Source organism: Pelobates fuscus, chromosome 5 (genome assembly GCF_036172605.1).
Source record: "Pelobates fuscus isolate aPelFus1 chromosome 5, aPelFus1.pri, whole genome shotgun sequence".
Classification (NCBI taxonomy): Eukaryota; Metazoa; Chordata; class Amphibia; order Anura; family Pelobatidae; genus Pelobates; species Pelobates fuscus.
The window spans coordinates 142,935,931-142,962,849 of record NC_086321.1 but is presented as its reverse complement, the minus strand read 5'-3'; the positions used below and the strand labels follow the sequence as shown (position 1 = coordinate 142,962,849).

Here is a 26,919-nt window from a genome sequence, read left to right as displayed (position 1 = left end):
CATAGCGATTCTCAGCCAGTCTCTATTCTGCTTGAACTCTCTAATAGCTAGACATGCATGACTTGTCTTGTTTATCTTATTTGCCTAACCTGAATTACCATTTCCAAATTGTGTATGTATACTGAATGCCATAGTTATACTTTGTTATAATTGTTTTGTTGTTGAAGAGCTTGTAATCGCTGTCGTGGCATTTCAAGCATATTTGTACATCTATGCACATTTATAATAAAGATAAAAAAAATAATAAAAAACAGCTCTCTGCCATAGTATATATGATGGAGTTCCTTTAGCACAAGCCTAAAAAGGTCCATAATAAGGCCATAGCAGATTCACAGATTTTCCATGATTGTATAGTAATGCTCTGTAAATATCTGGGAACTCAAGCACATGTCAATTGTCTGGAACTCTCTAGAGCTTTCTGTAATGTGGAACAAACCCAGCTGTCATATTAGAACTCAGATTTACATAATTAATAGACATGGCATGCTCTTCCTTAATCCAACATATTAAATATAAACAAAGCATGAAATGAAAACAAGTCAAGCTTGCTAGGCAAGTTAAACAAGCTTATAAAATACAGACATTATAATGTGCAGGAGCTTTTTGGTATTTATATAAAACAATATTAAAGACCACCCACAAGAACCCAAAAATATTTCAGACTGCTTAGTGATAAATGTATTCTTATCTTTCCTGTCTATGAAGCATGCTACGACAAGCCTGCAATATAATATTGTTAATCCTTCCCACACATTCATTCTTTTGTCTATTTTATCCTGTACCACCCTGCTTCCATTTCCTCTCCTCTAAGACCGTTATCTGGATTCAATCCACAAGTTGTTTTCTAGTCAGACATATCAAAACTAGACACGCAAGTGGACGACTGAGCAGAGCTTTTGTTCAGCTGATAACAAAACACTCAGTAAGTGCTGTGGTGTTTTGCTGTTGTTATAAAGAGACATAGCGTTTCCAAACTAAAGGAACACTAGTTACCATAACTACTGCAGCTATCTGCTATTATGGTGCAAAAAGTCTTTGAAATCTACTTTGTTATGCAGCAAGGTATATCATTTGCCATACGTGATAATGGATCATACCGTCTTAGTAATTGGCCTCTATTAAAAGGTGAAATGGAAGTGGTGTGGAGTAAGAATTAAATGATTAATAACTCCAGCAGCTGCACTAGAAGTTTAAGCACTTAGAAAGTAAAACAATTATAACTACTATTATAAGACTTTAATTTAGCCCTTAAAATAGCTTTGTTGCTTCGCAGTATTTCATAAAGATATTATCTTAAGAAATAATAAATATAAGAAATAGTCATATAGTACACTGGAATGTAAGTGAAATTCCTGTGCAATTTAAAGAGAACAAAAGACAAAGTATGGACTACTTTGTATTATGGGCAAATCTGAGGTTGACAAAAGGTGGAGCTTTGTTGTCAACATCTGTCAAATCCCAGCAGCAACTGTAAGCAGGTGCTGTTTAAATCAGTGACACAGCTCCTGGTAGAAGATCCCTGCACACAACTCCTGAAGAAGATCTCTGGAAAATAAACAAACAGGGGCAGCCACAAGGGACAGCTTTAAGTAGCACCTGAACACTACAACTGAAGTGGAGATGTCACCTAAGGGGGTCCCATAAAATGACAGATCTGCTTTCAATGTGAAACAGAATGTGTAATTCACTTATAATTATCAGGATTCTACAGAGCAGCGGGTGAATATAAGTAGGCCAACGGCATGCCGGCATTTGGAATCTAAAGAAGGAGTTGTAAATAAATGTAATATGCAGACAAAATGTGTAGAACGAAAGCACATGACGTTAAAGTATATGGAAAACCACATGCAGTGTAAAATTATAGAGACTGAATAGATTTTAAAATAATTCACTACTTACTATGGAGGTAGTCAGCCAAGTCTCCACCATTACAATACTGAAAAACAAACAGACAAAAAAAAACCTATATGAAAAAGCTTAAATAAAGACATTTATACATTGAGAAACACCAATACATACTGTTCCCTGGAATACACTTCAATAACCCAGTAAAAGATTTAACATGCCACTAATACATATCTGGAAGGTAACGTATACGATCTGATAAGATCTGAAGAGTGAACCTGCTGAATAAGCTGAAAATAGTTGTGTCATGAATATAGATCCAGACACAAAAGATGGAGAAATGCATGATTTGCAGCAAGTGCAAGCAAAAAATAAAAATAAAAAAAATAATAAAGAAAAAAAAAGCAGGATTCTGGCATATTATGTAAAATTACTGAATAAGCAACTATGTGCAAGAAGACGGGGGCTGTAGACCATAAGCTATGTAAAGAACATACACAAATATGGTACTTGAAATACACCCTTAATCATTGTGCCATGCTATTGTTACAATATTACAATAGTCCACTAACTCGTTATAAGTACAAGAAAATAAAGAAAGAAAAAAAAAAAAACAACACCTAATATCTTGCACAATCTCCATATTACTCAACCATTGTGGTACTCACCTCCATAACCAGATATGCAAAATTGTTCACTTCCTGAAAACATAAAAAAAAAACACATTATTTTTCTGCACTTGGTGCTTCCACCTTGAGCAAGTATAATTTTTTGGTCTAAGTTACAACATTCAAATTTAAAGGAAACTGGCATTTAGAAAAAATACATATATCTCATCCAAAAACAAACAAATCAAATTTACAGAGTTTATATTGCGATTTGCATTTTGCCTCCAGAAATTAATTATCCTTCTCACCCACTTAATTAGCTTGTTAGCAACGGCTGGCCCACTGCCGTTAACTCTAGCACCACCCATTTTTTTGGTAACTATTTGCCTGCTGGCTAATAGTGCTGTCAGCGCGCAAGTAGATTGGACATTAAAAAAAAAACAAAAAAACAACAACACATTTTTAAAGCATCCAGGCCCAGCTTTCAGTACATCTGAAATCCAGATATGATTTTGGCTCGCGCCAGAGTTGCAAAACATGAACATTTTTAAATACTACGAACAATGTCTGGATTTTGCAGTCTGAATAGCCCCATATGCAACTAAATGTTTTTGCCCCATTCAGACTTTAAATGTATCTTTAAAATGTATGAAACTGCATGAGGTCGTGTGTATTTTCTTTTTTGCAAAGTGGAACAGGCCATTCTGTAGAAGTCAATTGCAAGGTGTAACTTGAAATAGAACTTCCAATTATCTAGAAAAGAGCTAGACTTACTTCAAAGCAAGAAGCATTCTATAGGATGGACACACACCACTGAGTTATATTTGATGAACAGTGAATTGTGGAAAACTAAAATAGAAATGTGAGAATTACACTAAAAAAAAAGCCTTCTACTCAGCAATAGGTACAGTTTGGCTATTTAGCCTGAATTTTGCAATTGATTTCATACAAATCACAGTGAGACAGACATTCTATATAGCCAACTGCAGATTACAGCAAATTTCACTTTAATCATCTTCGGTATCATTCACTAGCCAGCTGCAGTTACTTTAAATTGATTAAAGGACTACTGGAGGCACTCAGACCATTTTCATCTCAATGAAGTGGTCTGGGTGCAGGGGCCCTGTAATTATAATGCTGAAATGTAAAACATTGTCATTTAGTAGATAAGGCAATGTTTTCACCGTAGGGCCAAACATAACTACTAGCGATCTTCCTGGCATTTTCTTTGTAAAAGAAACTAAGTTCTCACAGATCACCTCCTTTGATGCTTCTCATACAAAGCATTTGATTTATGGAGCACTGCGCTTGCCACACATGCACTTCTCATCCTAACATCCTAAATGCTTCTCAATGAGAAGCATAGGAATGGACGAGAAGACGACAAACTTCAGCATGCTTGCAGACAAAGAAAGAGGCAAAACAGCTGGGTGCAAAAGAAGTGTCTCTGTGGAGGAAAGAAGGCAAGTAAAATATTTAACTTGTGTTTTATCCCAAAACTATATGTTCCCAAAACTATATGTTCCCTTTAAAGCAGACTTTGCTCAGGTGCATGACATGACGCATTCTAGATCTTGTGTATTCCTTGAAATCTGCTCAACAATAAAATGTAAATTTTGCCTTTGAAAAGGAGAGCTATAAAATATTTCTTTTTTTTATTTGAACACGTATAAGAGAAGACTAATTTACTAAATATTATATACTCCTGTATTTTAATACAGTAACCATGTCAAATATGAAATCTTGTAACAATCATAGCCTTTGTTATACCCCATGTGTAATGTATGACTGCTCAGTTGTTTGTATCACTATTGTAACAACTCAAAATTATGAGCATGAATTTTACTTTCACTAATTAATCTTCCTCTTTTTTGTGTGCAATTATTTGAGGTCTGTATTCCATGAAAGCACAGCAACAATAGTGTAATGGGGCTACAGGGAGTCAAGTAAAAAAAACTTATATTTTTACCAGTGATCTTACCAGTTTCATGCTGCATACAGCACTTACTCATAGATGCCCTGAAAGCACATTGCTACACAGTAATCTAATTTCAAAAGAGACTCAAGGCAATTAAGTTCAACCTTTCTTTGTTGTTGATCCAAAACAAGGTTAAATTAATTTGAAGCAATCGCCAATTGTGCCACCAAAAGGGAAAACATTCCTTCTTGATTCCGCAATGGCACTCAGATTTCTCCTTGGATTAAAATACCGTTTCCACACATATTCATTATAAACTTTAATATTCTGTTTTGTTTTTTTTTAAATATCCATTTTTTAAAAAATATATATATAATTAGAATATGATAAAACAACCTATTCAGGCAGAAAATGCCTTTATTGTTTGTCTTGAAAAGATTAATTTCCACTGCTGTAGGCAAAATCGCCTTTCCTCAAGTCTCAAAGGATGTTCTCTTTTCTTTGTACATTCCTCCTAATGACAGGTTACCAGACAGCCATTTGTAGTGCCCTGAATTCACTTGTATAGTGTTACCATACCCCCTCTGAAACACCTATTTGCTAAGCAAAATAAATGCAGTTTTTCTGGTTTTTATTCATAACAGAAATGCTCCGTTCTCATTCTGAAAAAGTTATATTTTTATAACATTAATAACCAAGCATGTCTGTACCTTTCCAGCCTTTGCACAGGTAGACTGACATTGTACACGGTTGCATAGTCTGCGGTCTATAATTGTTTCTCATTTAAAATAATCCCTAACTTGACCCCATTTAAAGTATAAATTGCTTGCGGGTTCTTTATCCCAAAATACACCACTTTACATTTATTTTTTACTGAATTGGCTTTGCAATTCACATGCCAAGTCGACTAATTTAATCAAATCCCTATCAAAAGGTACGCATCTTATTACTGTTTTCTCAATAGAAAAATACTGATGCAGACACTCTAAGCCTATTAGCAGCACCTGGTTCAGGGTAATTTATTACCTGGATTTTAAAGCGACACTATAGTCACCAGGGATGTATTTACCACAAGGCAAACAAGGCATTTGCCTAGGGCGGCACTTTCAGGGGGGGCGGCAAAAAAATGCCACCCCAAACTTCCAGACAAATGCCTTGTTTGCCTCGTGTTCTGGGGCTGTCCACCTTACTGTGAGTGAGTGATTGTAGCTGTCAGTGTGTGTCTGTGAGTGTGTGTGTCAGTGTGTGTATGTCATTTTATGTGTATCTGAGAGTGTGTGCCTGTCAGTGAGTGGGTGTGTCAGTGTGTGTCAATGAGGGCATGTGTCTGTCAGTCAAAAAAATGGCCTTGACACGAACTGGCGGGGCAAATTTTGATTTTGGGGGTGCCCGAATTTAGTCGTGCCTAGGGCAGCACAAATCCAAAATACACCACTGATAGTCACCAGAACCACTACAGCTTAATGTAGTGGTTCTGGGACATATAGCCTGTCCTTGCAGGGTCAGCATGAAAACGCTGCATTTTCTGAGAAAATACAATGATTATACTATTGCCTATGACCACATCAAATAACTGTCGGAAACATTCTGGGTCTATGTACGGAGGTACTCTGAATGCGCCCCACGAGGAGATGATGATTGCCGATTTGCCACGCATGCACACTAGCTTCCAAATGCTTTCATATGGGAAAGCAATGGATTGGCTGAAAAAAAATCAAACGGTTGATCTTATAGATGGAGATTGGTGCAGGAAGGGCTAAAAGTGAGTAAAATGCTTTTTTTTTATTAGACACAGGGGAAGGGGGAGTGCTCAGCTAAATAGTTAGAAGAACACTCTGCATTGGGAACAAATGTAATCCTAACGCTATAGCTTTAATAATGGAGTCCCCTACCACCACCACAACTACAACCTTCATCCCATGAAGGTCTTTTTCATTTGTGAATTGACAGGTTATTCACTCAAACATGGAGAAAGGTTGCCAAAAGAAGACAGTCGTTCAAAGAACAGAATTTCCGCTGCCTCAGTCATGTTAACCAAAATCATTAAGTTTTAACCATGTTTGATTAGGTTTACAGTGTATTGAGTTAAAAAATGTTTAACTCCCACAGGTGACAGGCATGAAAGTAGAATCTTTAATATAAAACTGATAAATATCTGTTCTACAAATTATCACTACAAATGTTCACACTATGCTTAATGTGTCCTATTGAAATCGCAAACAGAAGATGTCTTAACAAAAAAGTCATTTTTAGAATTTAATGTAGCCTTGAAAAGGGCAAGAAACTATAATAATAAAAAAAGATAACAAACGTGGTCTAATACTACCTTATCTGCCAACAATTTCTATGGTACAAAGTTCTAAAAATGTACAGACAGGTCTTCAAAGTTGCATGTTTTCATTTTAAAAACCTCTGTGCATTCTTGATTTATTTTTTACACTGTGGGTTGATTAGTGTTTAAAGCACACACAACCTATTACAAGCAAGGCACGGATTTCCCCTGCAATGTCATGCAGTCAGCTTAGCACGCATCTCCAGTTTATTTTGTCAATGTAGTTATAATAAAATAAAGGAGTCAACGTAAGAGGAGCCTGTTGCACCCTATATCAATATAACAAATACAGGTTTTTATAGCGCTTTGAGGGTCTCTTCAGACACTTTGAAAGGGGAATTCAACAAAATAATGTTTATGAAGCTGCTGTTTTACAAGAATTGCAAAGATTTCTAGTAATTCAGGGGCTTACCACAAAATAGCAATCGCTGTCTGAACGAAGTTTGATTACATTTGATTTCCAAAAACTGAAAAGTCATCAAAATCGTCTTGAATGAACTTCCCAGAAAAGTAATTAAATGCAAGACTGTAAGCTCGTTTGAGCAGGGTCCTCTTCAACCTATTGTTTCTGTTAGTTTTCTTGTAATTGTCCTATTTATAGTTAAATTCCCCCTCCTGGGGCGGAGCCTAACCACCGAGCCGACCAGACGTGCTGTAAATCAGCTCCCACAAAAAAACGACGAAAACGGGGGTATAAACCCCGCTAACGGACACGTTCTGGAGCCTGAGTGCACCCATCGAATCAGGGTCACCATGGGGCGTCGAATGAAGCCACAAACGAGTTGTAAATCGCCCGGAAACCCGAAATCCGGGTATGGGGCCTACCTGTGCCGGAGCCAGGGAGAGACGGACGCTCTCCTGGATGGTAATGCCAGATATCGACCCTCTCAAGCACCCATTTCTATTCCGCCCCCCCCCTGGACCGGTGGGGGTTATCCCGGTCCGCAATCTGCTCCAAAAGCACGCAGCCGAGCAGACCGCACAAGCATGACACGGGCGTACTAATCAGCAGGCCCTTAACGAGACCACCTAAAATGGCGGATGGCACACTATCCCGCATGAAGAGGATGTCGCAGCCACCGACCGCACTACTGAGGCGCCCAGAGGCGATCCGGTCCCACCCCTGAGACTCACCTAAGGGGAGACAACAGGCAAACCGACCCAAAACGCCACCACCACAGAAGAACGACAAACGGAACTGTAAATGCTGGGGAAGGAGGGGACTAACCCCGGGTAAAAACCCATCTCACTTACCTATCCAAGCGCAACCTTACCCACCCGGGCAGCAGGCCGTAGGGCATAGAGCCCGTAAGCATCATCCACATCGGCGGAGGAGACAGAGATGCAAGCGACAGACAACGACCCGCTCTTCCGTCTCTCCCACAAGAGGAGGAAACCCGGACCCCAGAGGCAACCGAGTTTGTGGAACGAAGATGCAGGCCTGCACTCCAGCCTGGGGCTGGGGGGACACCCTCTCTGACACAGGAATTGCAGCTAACCACAACTACCGAGAGTCGGTCACACATCGCCTTTGCAGAGCCGGCATCGGGTGATAGAGAACTGGATGGAGGCTGCATGTAAGCGCTGGTACGGGACACTGTCACTCTGCTAGCCCTGCATACTCTGGGCACTAACATGCTCTAACAACGGATTTGTAGATCCTACCGGACGGACGGACACGCTTTTGGACAATATGATGCCTATCTAACTGATCTTATACCTTGCTATGTAGGTTAACAGTGGCAAGTACAGATACACGTTATATGCTGCCAGCAAAAGCATTTTAGAGCTTAGACAGTTATGCAACACCGACACATACCTGCCATCTGACCTTACACACACTTGAGAACACATGCTCACATGCATTTGATTTATAAACAGGCATTACACTGTACAGACAGGGACCGGTGCATAGGGGTACCTTAATATTGTTTACATGCCCAAAACCAAACCGTTTAAGCGTTAGTCTAACTGGGTGATACTAAGGGGCAGGAGGTGCTAGACACCAATGGAAGCCGTGTTACAGTTCACTTAGTCCATACGCAGGTCATACCCGCTTAATTTATGTGATTGTCTGCTACGCTACAGTGGTAATATTCTGTTGTGATATGTTCGGTAGTTTTTGGAGCGAATCCAGCCTGAATCGTGCTATATTACTAACTGCATGTCTAGGAAATTATATTGTACTTTGCTATTCCTTTGACATCCCAACACGTCATGCAGTGCTCATGAATATATTATGTTGTTCCTGAACGACAAGTTAACAATTTAAAAAACGAAGCATCGTTATCCCAGAAATGTAATAGTTTAAAGCTGATAATGTTTAAACTCTCTACTGTAATCAAACTATACTTTTCCCTCCTTCTCTTCTGTACCCCATCAAAAATGCTTCAATAAAAGAAAGATTGACAAAAAAAAAAATTCCCCCTCCCCTCATAATATTGTAAAGCGCTACGGAATCTGTTGGCGCTATATAAATGGCAATAATAATAATAATAATTTAGCATGCACACTAATTAGAAGCAGTCATTGCTCTCCCCGATTGCTGTTCTGCCTGGCAACAGCATGGTGCAGACATGAGACCGCCATCCCATCTTCACAGCTGATCTGCACTCAGCTGTCCTATGAAGATACGGGGGCATTGCAGGCCATCTGTTTATGTAAAGAACACGTAGGCCAGCTTTTCTTCTATTTAACAAGGGACAAAAGAGTGGGGGAGGTGAGGGGGTATACCAGGCTAAGCCTGGGTAGTTATCTTTTCACAGACAATGTTCCAATCTGAGTAATAGAAACAGACAGGTCCAACGTCCTCACAAGTGTCTGAGAAGCTATTCTGAACGAGATTAAAAACACCTGATATTCTGACAGCCTGGCGGTTACATAACACAGCTTTCCAAGAGGCTTGATTTTTTTTTTTAAAGGAATTATATAGAACCTGTACCGCTTATATCGTAACAATAATAAAACTACAATAATGGCAAAGTGGTACAGATATAGTGCCATATGGGAAAGAGCTTGCTATCGAACAGTATAACAACACACATAAAGATTACACCAAGGCAGTTAATGTATTTGTATGATGCTAATATTTTAGTATATGCAATACATTTTGCTGGCATTAGCAATTGTACTGCAAGTGTTTCCCCCTTTAATTTGCCATTATGAAACTCTACAGAAACACCAGTTTTTACTTATTTACTACAGCCATGAAATAGCGTGAGACTATCACTTGGTCAAAATTATGAATCCAAATCAAGCTTAAGGTTTGCTAATATTCCCAATTTCTAAGAGTGGAGCCTGGCGGCCATAAACCAACATATTACAGAGTGGATCAGTCATTTTAGGACTGGAACAGAAATGTCCTCCTCCCCTACATCTAAAAGAACATCTCCAAATATCTGGATCTATTCTTTCACAGCCCCTGCTTCCTGTCAAACTGCAGGAACAGTCTATAGAGTTATGCAGGGAAAGGTAGGGCAACTTTTAATAGGATGGGAAAGCCAGATGAGCACTTTGAGCCAATGAGTGCAGTCTGTATTGGTTGAGCTTGAACCTATTAAGACATCCGGCTTTACTGCTGGAGAAAACCGGATGAAGAAGTAATAGGCGCTTGGGGAAGACAAATAAAAAACAGTTTGACTACTTACTCTGTTACAGTGATAGGGCTCCCCTGGCACCATAACAACTACAGTGGACTATGGTTATAGTACTGTTATAATAATGTTTATATTGCAATATTATAGTTATTCTATGTGTTTTGATAATACAGCCAAGAAAAAACATTGGCAGGGCCATTCACGAATATGTGCACTGTGGACTTGACAAGGGAATTGCAAATGTTAGCTCAACTGAAGAATGTTTCCCATTTGACTTTTATTCCTTAAACATTTTAACTACATTCTCCAAAATCCCCAGTTGAATGAATAACCCAAAGAATCAAAGGATGCTTCTTTATAGGACAAATAACAGTGGGTTTGTCATTCCCGAATAATTCACATCTTAGGAAAACTAAACGTGTTAACATTTAAAAATATAAAAATAATATGCGTTTTCTACTCTAGGAAATCATACTACAATAGCATAAGCCTGTGGCTATTGAAACATAGAGTCATGGTATAATAAACATTTATAAACTGTGTGACTACCAAACGGATTCATAGCACCAGATCTGCTGGAAGCGTGCCAATGGACCAGGTTCAACAGCTCCAGAAATAGATAGACTGCTACATATCTATCATCCTGATAACAAGCTCCAGATCATTTAGCTACATGCATATTAACTTGATAACCAGTTTAAGATCAGCTAACAGTATCCATATTAACCTGATAACCAGTTCCAGATGAGCTAGCTGCAAGTCCATTAACCCGGATTACAAGCTCCAGATCAGTTAGCTGAATGCCTATCAATCTATTTAAAAGCATCAGATCGGCTAATTCTGTCTTTCAACCTGATTAAAGGCTCTCGGAGAGTCAGTTGCACACATTCAAACCTTACACTTCCTGCAAGGTGCATGTTTCTCAATCAACAAGCAACTGACTTATCGGCCAGATGCTTCAAATCAACAAACTATAGAAGTGAGGTTTATTAGGTCAACTAGGATCAGCAGTGTGCAGCTGATAACTAATTTCAGACTGTTCTAAATGCCAAAGAAAAATTACACTAACAATGCTATGTGCCAAATGTGAAGTGAGTCAATATTATGGCAAGACACAGAGGCTCATATTGATTTAACCTTCCTTTACTGTCCACCAATTGCAGCAAAGGACAAACACTAATAGAAATAAAAAGCATACAGAGTGACCCTAGCCAATCCACATTCAGGTTTCAGTATAACCATTAGCATCCAGACATTCAGGTCCCACATTTTGGTGGTACCTGGCCTACTTGGAGGCCATGACTCGCGGTACCTGCTCCTTCAGAATGATTGGTTAGCAAAACTTTATCTCAAGGTTGCATACCTGACAATGGCGCTAGGGGAGGGATCTCAGGACATGCTCTGTTTCCATTGGAGGGACTCGATGTGGTGTTTTACATGTCTTCCTTTTAGACTCTCGTCGGCGCCTTGGTGCCTTACCATACATTTACAACCTGTCATGACTTGGTAGTGTAGTTGGGGCTAATCCTATAGCTTCAACTTAAGCTGCTGTATGCAACTGTTCAAAGGATTCAGTCTTTCTTTGTTAGGTGTATCCACAATGAGACCAGATAGAGCAAACTAATTATGTGTTTCTCGTACATATAGGCTCCATGAAGGTATAAACTCTGTACAATCTGTGACTAGACATCCCAGTAGTATTATAGGACTAGCGGTTACAAGTGGTTGTTACGCCCTGAAATTTTAGCTAAGACACGTTTCCAGTGCGCCATTAACTGCTTACATCCCTCTATAAGTATAAGGTTCAGTTTTTTAATTTTTATTTCATTATTTTGCTGTTACCTATTATATATTATTTTTTAAGTCATCCCAATAAAAGGTAAATTTTAGTACATACAGGTTTTTTAGGGACTTCCTTTTTGTCCTCTGGGTTTTTTCCTAGAGGATACTTGTTTTCCTGGACTGTTCATGCTTACATTGTTTGCGGTTTTGCAGTTATTGAGTTTATTTGTTCATTGCCAAAGAAAGAGGAATGTCTTGGGTGGTGCTCATGGCTTATACTGAACCTTAATGGGTATTGGCTGGGGTCACCACTCTATTATATTTTTTTCAATTTGTGTATTTTCCTTGCTGCAGTCGGTGGACAGTAAAGAAAGGGTAAAGCAATACTCGCATCCATGTCTTTTGTAAAATCATGACTTTTCATCATGAAATAGCAAAAGCATGTAATTATGATTTAAGTAGCTAAATATGAATAAGCTTGAACCTTAGGCTTAACTGATGTTTATCACAAAGCGTTCGGCTAGTATTCAGTAAGAAGAGCAAAGCCTATTAATTTACAGAGCTTAGTAAAGGCAAGAGACGTCTGTTAATACCACCCCCTCCCTGCCACCTGTAACCTCATGTCACCTGCATCATAAGGACATCTGTTCCCCTTGCACTCCAGGGGTTTTCTAAGATAATGAGATGACAACAACTGATGTCCACTCTATAACACAACGAGGATGTGTAAGGAGAGAATGACCATTAGACAATGTGCAAAAGCACTGCAAGAACAGTATTGAGGACAAAGGTTTTTTCAATCCATTTGTTTCAAGCAAACAAAGGGTTGCATTAAATGGCCAGTTATCTTGAATATGTTAAATAGAATTTTTCACTAAACGGTATATGAAAAAGACAAAAAATGTCACACAATATACTTTTATTTATTATGCATTAGCAGCTATGTTGCCTTTAGCACTTGATTATTTGGAACTGCATCAAGTTGAGTCCGTACACTCCAAGCAACATAACTGCCAAGAGTCTTTTGGCTATATTCCTTATTTTAGTATCAGTAATGGTTTGCTACAAACCAATGGTTTTCCTGGCACCAAAGGAATGCCCCCATATCACGGGTACATTGATAGGAAGGAACACTTCTGCCATATCAAATCTCAACATCATCCAACTTGGAAGACATTGATGAGCTATAAATGCTGGAGACGTTTTATACCCATGCTCTCAAATAATCAGAGTTACCGAAGCTGAACTAAACTGGCAGTGATCATGTGGAAGTGTCTTAGGGATTAACAGAGTGTCACCTTTCTGTCCCTTTAAAAAAAGCACCTATTTCAAGAGCTGTCAGACAACCAAAAGGGTGTTTTTCATGATTGATATGTGCCCCAGCAAATAGTGAAAGGCGTTGCTTCCATTATAGAGGGATTAAATCCAATGCTTAACTATGAAAAGCATCCTGAATCCCAATGCTTCTCCAAAATCCTGTTGGCCAGGAAATCACCAGTACTGATATTCTCCTGGTGGGCAGAGTAGATAGAACTATGGTGAAAGAACATTTCTCTGCTGGATTTAAAGGACCACTCTAGGCACCCAGACCACTTCAGCTTAATGAGGTGGTCTGGGTGCCAGGTCCTTCTAGGGTTAACCCATTTTTTCATAAACATAGCAGTTTCAGAGAAACTGCTATGTTTATGAATGGGTTAAGCCTTCCCCCTATGTCCTCTAGTGGCTGTCTCATTGACAGCCGCTAGAGGCGCTTGCGTGCTTCTCACTGTGATTTTCACAGTGAGAGCACGCCAGCGTCCATAGGAAAGCATTATGAATGCTTTCCTATGTGACCGGCTGAATGCGCGCGCAGCTCTTGCCGCGCGTGCGCATTCAGCCGACGGGGAGGAGAAGAGGAGGATCGGAGGAGGAGAGCAGGAGGAGATCTCTCCGCCCAGCGCTGGAAAAAGGTAAGATTTAACCCCTTTCCAGAGCCGGGCGGGAGGGGGTCCCTGAGGGTGGGGGCACCCTCAGGGCACTCTAGTGCCAGGAAAACGAGTATGCTTTCCTGGCACTAGAGTGGTCCTTTAAGGCAAGTTAACCCTATTTAGGGCAGTAGAAGGAGACAATGAACTAAACTGCAAGCCATCAATAGCTGATGGGAAGGGGGGGGGGGGGGGGCAGAGTTTAAGATACCTAATTTTAATTTTTTTTTTTTTACAAATTGTAAGCAACAAAATGGACAAATATATATATATATATATTTGCTAATTGCATTGCCCATTTGTGGGCAAAATAGACTGCTGGAAATATAATTTGATTAATAACATATATATATATATATATATATATATATATATATATATATATATATGTATGTTATTAATCAAATTATATTTCCAGCAGTCTATTTTGCCCACAAATGGGCAATGCAATTAAAAAGAAAATGGAAATATAATTTGATTAATAACATATATATATATATGTTATTAATCAAATTATATTTCCAGCAGTCTATTTTGCCCACAAATGGGCAATGCAATAGTTAATTTTTCAAAATTCCCAGTGATTAACGCAAACACATTCCTCTATCTTCTGTCAATTAAACTCATAATGCAGTGAGAAGCTGAAGAATTAAATATGCAATTATTATTGCTTATCTTTTTTTAAACGTATCTTGGAAAATAAAGCTAGCATTTTAATAAACAGAATATGAGCTGGTTTTGCATTTATTTTGCCTGTTTTGATATGACCTGAACCTCTCTGTTTGTCTTCATGCAAACCAGCAGTTTGAACACACATTAAGGACACAATCTTTCCATCCAAGGTAAAGTTGGGACATGGGTGCAGTGAGGCCATCAATAATTTTTGTTCTGATAACATTTATCTTAGTTAATGTCTAAGTAAATACAGCGTACTTAGACCAGGCAGCACCTATGCTTTACATATACTACTTAGTCAGCTATAAAACAGTGCTCGCATAAAAATATAACTACCGGTAGCATGATTCGCCAAATGTCCTCTTACTAAACTACAGAATCGGTTAAATAGTTATTTTATTGGTTAATACATACCGGATTCACACACTATATATTTTGAAAATATATCACTAACTTTTTCATGCAAAGAGAAAGGTTTAAAACAAAAACACATAGGAAAGCTAACTGTAACCTATATTGTATTTGTGCCTGTAAAGTGCCTTTTCATTTTTTCCTACATAATAAATCCCATTAGACTTCCATCTATGGCATGTCACCAATTGCCAGTTGCTGGGTACCTCTAATGTAGGTGGAGTATAAACTGCTCACCTGCCCAGGCAGGTGAATACAATGAGAGCCAGGTGTACATAGCAGCTGCTGCAGGGAGCTGACTAATGGCACGGTTGCTATTTATGCTATTGTTCCCAACGTGCAAAGATTGTCACATCAGACATGAAGTAATGTAAAGGAAGTTTTAACCCTTTGAGAATCACAATCTTGTCTATTAACACATTAACCATAAAATGATCATTATTTTAACAACACAAATATTTGAACTCCTCACTACAAGCTCCACAAAGTGTGTATCCTCAAAAGTGAAAATAAAACATATTAATCTTTATAAGGAGTTGAAAGGAAACGGCAAATTTCTTGTTTCTTGTAATACCTAAATTCTGTTACTCCAAGGTATTTATGTGCAATTATTCTGTTATTTTACATTTTCGTTACTGGACTAATACGGCCACAATCTCTATACACACACACAGCTCACAGTTTTTTTTTTATATATATATATAAAACACTGGGCATTGCATTTTGTAGGTCACAATGGAATGGGAGCTACACTGTTAATATTTTGTGACACACCTTGGCAGAAAAAAAATTATAAAGACATCAACATAAGTAACAAGACACGGGCCTTTGTTATATTACAGGTGAACAGCTTGTCTTTTATTTTCCACTAGAATGAGAGAAAAATATGATAGATATAATAATCTTTCAACAGATAGTAAGCTTATTATTAGGTACTCCCTTTCTATTATAGTTTGATAATTACAAAGAAAGTTGCCAAAATAAGACAAAAGATATCGCAATAACCTCCAGAATTCCTAACTGATCTACCCACTCAGGTAATTAATGACTCCAGGTGGGTGTACTCAGCAGTAAGTGCTCATCAAATTCAATACTTTCAGAGTAACTCAAAACACGTCATAGTTGTTATCCAAGAATTACTACAATAAAAGTACCTAACCTGCCAACACTGGTAAATAAGAAATTGGGCCAACAGATCTGAGAAAGTTGGGAAGTATAAATGTTGGCTCTACTCGACCCATGGCAAGCACAACACCAGTTTGAACTATTAAAGTGACATCAGAAGTTCTTAAAGGGACACTATAGTCACCCAGACCACTTCAGCTCAATGAAGTGGTCTGGGTGCCAGGTCCCTCAGGTTTTAACCCTTCAGATGCAAACATAGCAGTTTACATTTGGCGATAACCCAGCCTCTGTTATGCCACCATCGCGCAGAGTGTCCATAGGAAAGCATTGAGAAATGCTTTCCTATGGACACTTTAAATGAGCGCGCGGCACTTGCCGCGCATGTGCATTCGGCTCCGCTGGCGGCGGCAGAGGGAGCTGATGGCGGCGGGGAGCCAGACGCTGGATAAAGGTAAGCTGCTGGAGGGGTTTTAACCCCTTCAGCGCCACGGAAGGGGGACCCTGAGGGTGGGGGCACCCTCAGGGCACTAAAGTGTCAGAAAAAACGCTTTGTTTTCCAGACACTATAGTGATCCATTAATGTACCATCATTTCTACTATTTTATTGAGCAAGGTATATAGTCAACAACAGAGAGTTCAATGAACAATTTCAGTTTTTCTGTAAATTGGAAAGTTGTTACCAGATTCTGTTCGGCTGTCAACACCAAATGTTCTATGCAGTTTTGTTTTATCTGTAACAGTCACAGTAGGTTAGCAAATAGGGTGCATGTAGATAACCCCTCCCCCACTGCTGCTATCTACTCTACAGGACAGTGATGACTGCTACTATGCTCAAAATAGAACAACATAGGGGCAAGGATTTAATACACAATATTTGAAAATTGTAAAAAGATTCCAAAATGTCATCCTTTAACAGAAAAACACTGTCTGATATTGAAGTGGCAATTACAGCTAAACCTTCTAGAACTTCTAGAAAATGCTATCACTATGTTGGGAATATTGTTTTAAATTGATTTCTGTAAAGAACATGTTAATGACTGTGCCACTCTAAAAGTAAATGCACTACTCCATTAGCAGTCTGGAAAAAGCAATTGCCTACTTGAGAAACCAGTAACTAAAATGAAAACCTATGAAAATCATGTACGAACAGATTTGCTTTTAAGATCATTATATGATTATATTTTAACCAGTAAAAAAAAAAAAAAAAAAAGTGTTTTTAATCTTTAAATCTTGGAAAAACTATAAAAAAGTGAAGACAAACATAAATCATCCTCTTGAAACATTGGTACCGGTAATCTGATTTATGTATGTATTCCAACTGGATATAAGAGTTACTTGAGTTCCATGCTCCGTGATATGCGTTCCCACATTTTATACGGCACGTGAGTGAATTAATCTTGGTAACCTGTGCATGTACTTTGTCATAAGTCAAGTGATGTATGAAGTATCCACAACTTAATAACATGAAGATGACAGCTGGGTGAGTCATTGCTATAAAAATAATAACAGCAACCTGGCTGAACAACACCCTTTTAAAGTTAATTGTCAGCAACGCAGTGTTATGCTGACAAAATATTAGTTAAATTCTTGGCCAGCCCAAAATATATAATGACAGGTTTGTTTTTCGTTCTCCTGATCACACATATTTTACTTGTATTTCCTTGCTAGGCTTAGGTTTACCATAATAAAAAAATTCCTTGTTACTGTTAAAGATCGCTTTCAACATATATCTTATCAATAATGTATTCTCTTACAACTTGCAATTCAGTGGATGTTTCTGTATTAATAGGCAAAGGGCATAGTATCCAATACTAAAATACTGGAAAGAAGTGAATGAATTTACTAAAAAATAAACACTTTGAGCACCAGAACCACTAGAGTATGTTGTAGTGTTTATGGTGTCATTGATGCCCTGGCGACATCCCAGAGAAAGCAGCCAAACTATTTAATAATGGTTTGACAATTTACCTGGGTACCAGCGGATGCCAGACGTCATCTCCTCTATTGCCGAATGCTCCTGAAAGGAGATTCCAGCAAGCTCCATTGGGCCGCTACTGGGCCCTGCTCGAAGCAACTTCGCTTAGAGGTAAGAGCTTCTAGCTGCAGGGGAGGCAGAGGCAGGCAATAGATTGTCAACCCGTTCTAACATGATTTGATTACTTATTCTGGGAGAATGCCGTGGCACCATAAACACTACAACAGGCCAAATGGTTATAGAGCTTGACATTTTTCTTTTAAATAATCTTGACATGCTTGACGGAGCTTTCTATCCGTGTTTCATTTAAATCTATTGATTTTAGAGGGGCCAGGAATGGGCAAAAAGTGACCTCCCACAATCTGTGACTTTACAGCGGAAATTATGCTTCCTCCTGACTCTACAACCTCTTGTAAGGCATATGCTGATCTGTACCCTACCCTCATGCATGCACTAAGTAACTTAAATTAAAACAAATTATATATATATATATATATATATATATTAATGAAGCTGCCCACAAAGCTAAAAGAAAACTGTTCCAGGGAGGGTACAATTCCAACCTATAACTCCACTTCAAAGTATAAATTAAGGATTAAAAAGGTAAAACAGATTGTCCATAAAAAACAATTATTTTGAAGGAGTGTTGACAAATTAGGTTTTCCATTTACCAAAATTCTGAGATTTAGCACAAAAAGAAACAAAAATTAAAGCTTAAAATAGAATCAATATTTTTATTACTTCTACGTATGTCATAGTCAGTGGCCTCAAATAAGCCCTGTCAGAAAGGTGAGAAAACATATCCTGGGTCTCGGCACACGTGCTGACGTGGGGTGACTTGTAGACATTGCTTCCCAGACACTACTAGTCCAAAGACTGTCTGTCGCTTAGCAATATTATTTCCCATTTTTATAATATTTTATCCTGAAAAAGAATTGAGTTTTTAATCTTGAAATCTTGGGAAAACTATAAAAAAAAACTAAAGACAAACATAAATCATCCTCTTGAAACATTTGTAATTTGATTTATGTATTTATTCCAACTGAATCTAAGAGTTACTTGAGCTCCATGCTTCATGATTAGCGTTCCCACATTTCATACGGCACTAAGGAATTAATCTTGGTAGTCTGTGCGTGTATTTTGTCATAAGTCAAGTGATCAGAGCTTTAAATTAAATATAGATCACAGTCATCTAAATCGAAAGTTAGCCATTGGCCTAACCCATGGCATTCATCACATGATATACACTAGAACTAGAATGATTTTAAAACCAAAATGTTCTATGAATTAATGTTCCAAAGAATGCAATTTCATTAGAATATTTAAATATAGAGATATCAAACTGCATTTTCAGTTATTAAAAGTGAACACAGATTTTGCAAAGTACTGATAAAGCAGGATATTCCTAAATACACCCTAAAACACTGTGACTGCAAATTATCACAACATCAATGACAAATGCTCTTATAAAAGCATCTTCTGCCTGAGATGGAGCATAGGAATTTAATGACAGAATTGGTTGCATAATAAAACTGGTTTAGGGTAAACTAATTTTCCCTTAAACACGCAGACAATAACAGGTTATGGAGTGACTAAGCTTCCTCAATATTTATGGAGTGGCATCACTTCCTTTGGTGGAGGAGCCTTATGCTGACAAAGTCATGCACACACATCTTCAACAACCTTCACCTTCGCATCACTGGGACTGTAATGGTGCAGTAATAACACAACAAATGGTGTCTAGAACATGCAATAGAAAAGATGCAAGTAAACAAAAATAAATAAAATTGGGAAATAATATTGCCAAGCATCAGAGACAGTCTTTGGACTGGTAGCTTCTGGGAAGCAGTGGCTGCAAGGCAGCCCACCTCAACCCAGGATATGTAATTCTCACCTCTCTGACAAGGCTTGTTTAAGGAGCCTTAAACTATGATTAAAATCCAATTTTGCCAGTTTGGCAAATTAAAACAAAGACCTTAGGGATGGTACACTGGCACTATAACCAGTACAAGAAGCTGAAGTAGATATGGTGTCTATAGTGTTCCATTTATAAATATGTATCAGACACTTTATCATACAAAACAATCACAAGAAACCTCATATCTATTAAGAGATTAGTGGAATTAGTAATTTAATAAAAATAAATGTGAAAAATATTCATAAAAATATAAAATCTGCCCTTGACTCAAATGAAGCATGTGTTATTAACAGGTATGTATATAATTAAGAGGCATTCAATTTCATTCAAAACAATGTATAAAAATAAACATAATACATAACATATGTTCCAAGAGCCAACCAAACAGATGTCCTCCGTACCATCAATGCAAAAAGACTTTGATAAATATAAGGGTATGTTAGTTTTTAGTCAAATCATAGCAAGGCTTAGCTCAGTAGAGATAATGGATGCTCCTGCTTAGTAGTGGTGGTGAGAAGTGGCACCCAGCAGACCCCAGGTAAGAATTCATATTAGTTCAAAAACGGCATGGCTACTTATGATTGGAGGGAAGCCAGGGACACTCCTGACACCATAAACACTACAACTAGCGGTTTGTAGCATTCCTTTAATTGTGTTATTTTAGATACAGGCCTCCTACCTTTTACAAATAATTTTAAACAGCCTTTAAACTCACCTGTAATCCTACACAGAGACATTCTCCTCCCGCACCAATTTCACTCATGATGGATGATCTCCAAACCAGTTTCTCAGAGAGAAGCACTGTGCCAATGCTACGCTCCACCAATTGGATGCTCTTCACAGAGAAGCACTAAATCCAGTGCTTCTCTATTGGAAGCATTCACAATGTTCTAATCTACATCATCAAGCTTTGTATGATGACACTGTATGTGAAGACCATTGAAGTAGTGCCTCTAGCAGTTGCTACTCAGACTCTTGAGGTGTGTTTATGGCCAAATGTTTTACATTACTAGACAGCAGACCAGGGATCTATGGACCAAAATCAGTTAATTAAGATGAAATGGTCTTGGTTCATAAGGTGACTCTTTAACTGTGCTCTAAATAGAAAAGATAACGGCATAAGGTACATGATTAGAAAATATGTAAACAAAATCACCAAACTCCTATAGAAGAGAACATCCCAGCACGCACCAAAAATAATGTAGTGTTTTATTTAGTGCACAGCAGGAGGCACACAAACAGCAATGTTTCAGCTCACACATGAACCTTTGTCTCCTGTGTGAATTGAAACATTGCTGTTTGTGTGCTTCCCTACATTATTTTTAGAGATTGCTGGACCATTCTGAATTGTTTGGCATTTATTACTTGTGTGGCAATATATGTGGTCTATACAGCACCCCACTTTAGTAAGTGCTTATGCGTTCTTTGTCATACAAACGCTTGCAGATACTACTGTGAGACAGGTTTTTTTTTTTTTTAAATTTTAAAATAAACAATAGCTAAGTATGTGATTGATTGCCTACTCATAGAGCACATGCTGAAACTCGCAATAAAGGAACTGTGTGGGCACCATAACAACTTCATCAAAATAAAGTTGTTATGGTGCCCAGAGGTCCCTGGCGCTTTCTTAATTGAGAGGGTTAAACCATACTCGAACATGTTAACCCCCAAGATTAAACTCCAGCACCATCTGTATTCTTCAATTGAGTTTCAGGAAGCATGGAGTGCCGCCAGGCAGGGGAACCGCTGACTGGCTAGAGCGGTCAGCTGACGCTATTGGTCAATCAGTAGCTCACATTCATAATTTCATTATTTTTTATAGACCTTTACATCAGGTCTACAGTCTAGTTGGTGCAGCCCAAGGCAGACCATTCCTACTCCTAAAAAAATAAGGCTGAACAGATAAATAGAATTACTGCAAATCTGTGATCTAAACTTTCATGGCAAACAAAACACAATATAAATGAATGAAAGAAATTCAAACCAGATTATACATCTGAGTTCTCAAATGGAGTTGTTCATTTTTTTAATTTAATTTTTTTTTTATTTCAAGGCTTGCAAAACAGAGGGATGGAGCCCCCAGAAACAATACATGAACATCAATCCATGTTTTTACGTTCATTAAGAGATACAAAAGATAAATAATTACAGAGGTAAATCTTTCAAGTGTCAGATGCATAAGTTAAAGTTGCCTGTACAGTGGTACTATATAGGTATAATCAATAAAAGAAAACAGAGCTTAGAGAAAGCTTACGAGCTTGCCCTTCGGTTAGTTCCCGCTCAGATCTCAAAAATGTTTTCATCACTTGTGCCATTACTGAGAGAACCTAAACAATCTGCATATCAGACTAATCCAACTTATAGTGGCAGCACAGAACCGAACTACTGGCAAGTCCCCTCTGCACGAGATATACAGCAAACCTGGACAATCATTTCAGATTTTATATAATCATAATAATTTTAAAAAGGCTAATCTTAAAAAATACAACTTTGATAACCTGTTATTTTGTATTTTTTGTTTATTGTGCCTACATATGTTGGTCCTATATTAGTTTTAAAAATAACTGTGGTTTGTTATCACACTGATCCCACAGCACATCAAAAATGATGCAGGAGCTAATGTTTGTATGGACCAAAACCTCAAGATGAATTGTGTAACCCATGCTACCTGCCCTTAGACAAAATGAGTAACATTCTAAACATAACAGTCTTTTAAATGGTGATGCTGTTCAGGATTTGTAAATGTAATCTGAAAAATATTTTTCTTAACTACTTAACCCCTTAAGGACCAAACTTCTTGAATAAAAGGGAATCATGACATGTCACACATGTCATGTGTCCTTAAGGGGTTAAGGACAACATGACTGTCTATGCCGTAATGCAGTGCAGGGCTTTAATGACCAGTGGTCATTATTATTTCAGGTCCCCATGCCTGGCACAGTAACCCAAAGTTTCAGAAAGACCCCGAGTGTCTGAAAAGATCATGGGCATGTTGTCCTGTCTGCCCCCTGCACTCACAATGTACAGAGGGCTCAGAGAGCCCTCTATACTATGAGCTAAGGAACCCCTCTGCTGATGTCAGTGCTGACATAAGCAGATGGAATCTCTTGAAAGGTGGGGGTTAAGGGGTGGTTTTAGGACTGGAATTATAGGTATGATTATGGGTTTAATTAGGGGTAGGAAAAGGGTCTGGATCAAAAATTGCATTAAGGGTTGGATTAGGGAAAATTTATTCATGTGGGGTATTATTGCACTTGAGAACACTAGCAGAATACAAATATGTGGTGTTTGCAGTAGTGGGACATGCACGGTCTACAGAAAAAAAACCACATAAAATTAACTAGTTTGACCTAGGCTTGTGATAAAATGGTTAAATGAAATGTGTCAAAATGCTCTAAATTACATAGCCTTCGGGATGTACTTTCTACAAATATATACTTTTGTGTAACAGTTTTGGATTCTGTGACTATTAAAGTTGTAATTTTAGCATGCCAATTGTTGTAAAGTTTTACCACTAAAACCACAATTTACTAATTACATTATTTGTTTTATAACTTCTAAAAATGTAATTCCTAGACATTTTGGGGCATTTTAGTAATCAGGACTTATTAGTGAATCTATTTAGTTACTTTTATTTACTTGCACTTGCTAAAGGGATATGAGTAAAAATGAGTTTGTGGCTTTCCCTTTTTTTTTTTTGTCTATTTAAAATAGCATTATGTATACATATAGGGTATAAAAACAAAGCCCCAATTATTGGTACACTTAAATAGAAAGGGGGAAATTGTGGTAGAATTAATGCATGGCAAAATAAAACGCCGAAAGGCCTTGGTCACAAACACATATCATCTCAAAAAAGCTTTGATCCTTAAGGGGTTAAATTGGGTCCTTTATTTTTGCTATAAAAATAACCTTGAGCAAACATGTAATTTCAGAATGTTCTGATCTACAGACAATTTGTCAGGCTGTAGCAACAATAAGAACAGACTATTCTCTGGGCCTAGACTTGGTGCACACACCAGTAACATGCGTCTAAATAATACAGTATGTGCATATTACAGGGCCCCAGGATGACTTTGCTAATTTATCCTCTTTAAGAAAATCTCAGCATGCCTCAGGTATGCGTTCCTGGAGGATTGAATAGACGCTGAACCCTCTTACAAAGAAACAGTTAGGACTGCTGCCAAGAACAACCAGACAATTGTTTACGACACGCAAGCACGTCTGGGGGTTGCAGTTCAAACTCACATAATCACAACGTTCGCAAGCGTACTAAACAACTACATCTCCCGAAAGCCTGTGCGCGGCACGTACGGTATACAAACAACGAGGCAGGATTTTCTTAGAATCCCGTGACGTAAGAACACAGACTAGCCAATCACAATAAAATAAAGTGGAATGTCAACAATCAAGAAGGAAGAACACGTGACAAGCGAGGGACAGCGGCCTGTGTTGCTAGGTAGGAAAGAAACAAGTATGGAACTCATTAAAGCATTTTCATATGTATGTATAATTAACTCCAGTAACAAACCTTATTGCATTGAACATAAAATTCCGAATAATAATATCACATAGTAGCAATATTTTAAAACTTACACGTAGATTATTTTACAAATATGTCAATATGAACTGTAAATCTCTTAACATTTGAGCCAATAGAATAAATACATTTACATAAATGTAAGGGATTACCTTGAAATCATACAGGGCGACAATGTTTTCATGTTTCAGCTCCTACAATAAAAATGATATTGAATAAAAATCCATTTATATGCTCAGTTTATTGTATGTAATTTAGAATTATTAAAATGGCCAATATAATACTGCTCTCACCTTGAGTATTTTAATTTCTTTCCCTAAAACAGATTGGGATTTAGCCAGTTTTCGCTTGTTGATGGCTTTAATTGCAACCTGAAAGCCTTGTTTCTGGAAAATAATAATAATAATAATAAGTACATTCGTGTAAAACACAGTGGGACCAGTATATGAAGGGAAATGTACAAAGCCATTTAATACACATCCTATTCAGAAGCAAAGCTGGGTATCAATTCCACTTGTCCAGACTTGCCCTTCCCCACTGTAGTTCAGCAACTCATGATGTTGTTAGAATGAATACTGGCACAAGATGGATATCATTAGCCTTTTTCTATCCAGTTTTTCTATTCCAAGAATAGATCTAATCTTAGAAGTCTACTAGTTTTACATTGTGTACACTAACAGTGTACCCTATTAAATTGCAAAGCTGTGTCCCAGCGGCCTAAATCATGTGTTGTACTAGATAGATAAACATCCACATTACACGTTTGCCCTCTGCCCATCACAAAGAGGGGACAGAAAGGCACTACTTTCAGCCAAACGTAACACACTGATACTTTTAATGATATAGATATTGAATACACATGTGGATTGAAGTTTCAAATAAGAAAAATATTACCCTTGATTTTAAACAACGAAGATTATGTATAAAGCTTAATTCTGGGGTTAAATTCTAAAAGTGGGGCAGTCACTATGGAAACCAATGTGATGTCCCTGTTGCTTTAACTTCCCCCCACTATTATTCTTTGTAAACAGCCCCACATGAATATGTTATTCTTTATATGTCCCTGTATGTGTCTATGTCAGCCCCTGTATCGTGAGGGCTGCTTGTCTGCCCCTGTATCGTGAGGGCTGCCTATCTGCCCCCTGGGATGTGAGATCCAGTTTACCTCTAGGTGTCTGCCTTTGTAAACAGCAGCAAAGGCTCCAGTCCCGATGAGATCCTTCTTATTGAACTCAAACTTGCCCACTGTCACGACCTCCTCGTCTTCCTTCATGGCAGCAAATAGAGGCGAAGGTGGCGAGAACATGATTTGTAATGCTGACAATAATAATAAAAATAATAGTGACAGGAGGATGGGGGGTATATGGAGGGTCCAAGTCAGGAAGTGAGGAGCAGCTGGAAGAGGAGGGCTGCTCGCCTGTCAATCTCCCTGCAGCTGAGGATCAGGCTCCTGGGGGTCACTGGCATGGGCTGCTGCTCCCTGCTTTCTGATCCACCCTGAGGCATGTTACTGGGTATAGGGTGTGGGGGCCCAGCCTGGGGAGTGGGGGGTTAACAGAGAAGGACAGGGGGTCCCCCGCTATGAAAGCGGCTGATGAATGCCATGGTGACGGGGGGAACTCAGAAAGCTCATGCAACCCCTCTCTCAGCCCCCCTTAGGTTATAGGCCTTTCCTGTTCAGACAGAACACAGTGCTGTTTGTCAGGCCCCGGTGCGGTGATGGGGAGCCTGCTTGTCGCTGTGCTGCTGCCTCTGTCACCGCTGGATAATACGGGCCGCGACTAATTGTACAACGCAATATTGTGTGGCTGAGAGTGTTGCGCATGCGCACAATCACCCCTGGACTGACAGCCCCCGCCGCGCATGCGCGTTGAGTAGGACTGCTTAGCAGCGTTAGCTTGAATAGCGGGTCTCAGAGTTCCCAAGGTGGGATCCACTTGTTTGTACATAGTTAGGTGGAGAGCACCAGGTTTGAGGGAGTAAACAGAAGGCTCCTATAGTTTTATTGCCAGGCAGCATCGATAGTATATTTTCTATTCTGTAGAAAATCATTGTCAGCTCAAATTTGAATGTTGTTGCTTTCCATGCTGTAAAATATAAAATATAATAGCCATTTAAATCTAATGGTCCCATGTAATCATAGGGAAATGTATAACGTTTGGGCATAAGTTAATCATATGGAATGTTGAGTATATTGTTTACCAACCATTAGATGTAACGTGTTTATTAC

General features: G+C 38.5%; 1 protein-coding gene across 3 annotated transcripts in view; it reads right to left on the bottom strand.

Moving 5' to 3' along the window:
• ULK1 (unc-51 like autophagy activating kinase 1) overlaps window positions 1-26,482 on the bottom strand; it is a 99,133-nt gene extending 72,651 nt beyond the window's left edge. For all 3 annotated transcript variants that reach the window (XM_063454381.1, XM_063454383.1, XM_063454382.1), the window contains exons 1-5: window positions 25,855-26,482; window positions 24,983-25,075; window positions 24,842-24,883; window positions 2,514-2,546; window positions 1,900-1,936 (exon numbers count right to left, since the gene is read on the bottom strand). In XM_063454381.1, the coding sequence (XP_063310451.1) occupies window positions 1,900-1,936; window positions 2,514-2,546; window positions 24,842-24,883; window positions 24,983-25,075; window positions 25,855-25,995 (346 nt within the window). In that variant the 5' untranslated portion in view covers window positions 25,996-26,482. The remainder of the gene's footprint in view (window positions 1-1,899; window positions 1,937-2,513; window positions 2,547-24,841; window positions 24,884-24,982; window positions 25,076-25,854) is intronic.
• Window positions 26,483-26,919: the final 437 nt, after the last annotated feature.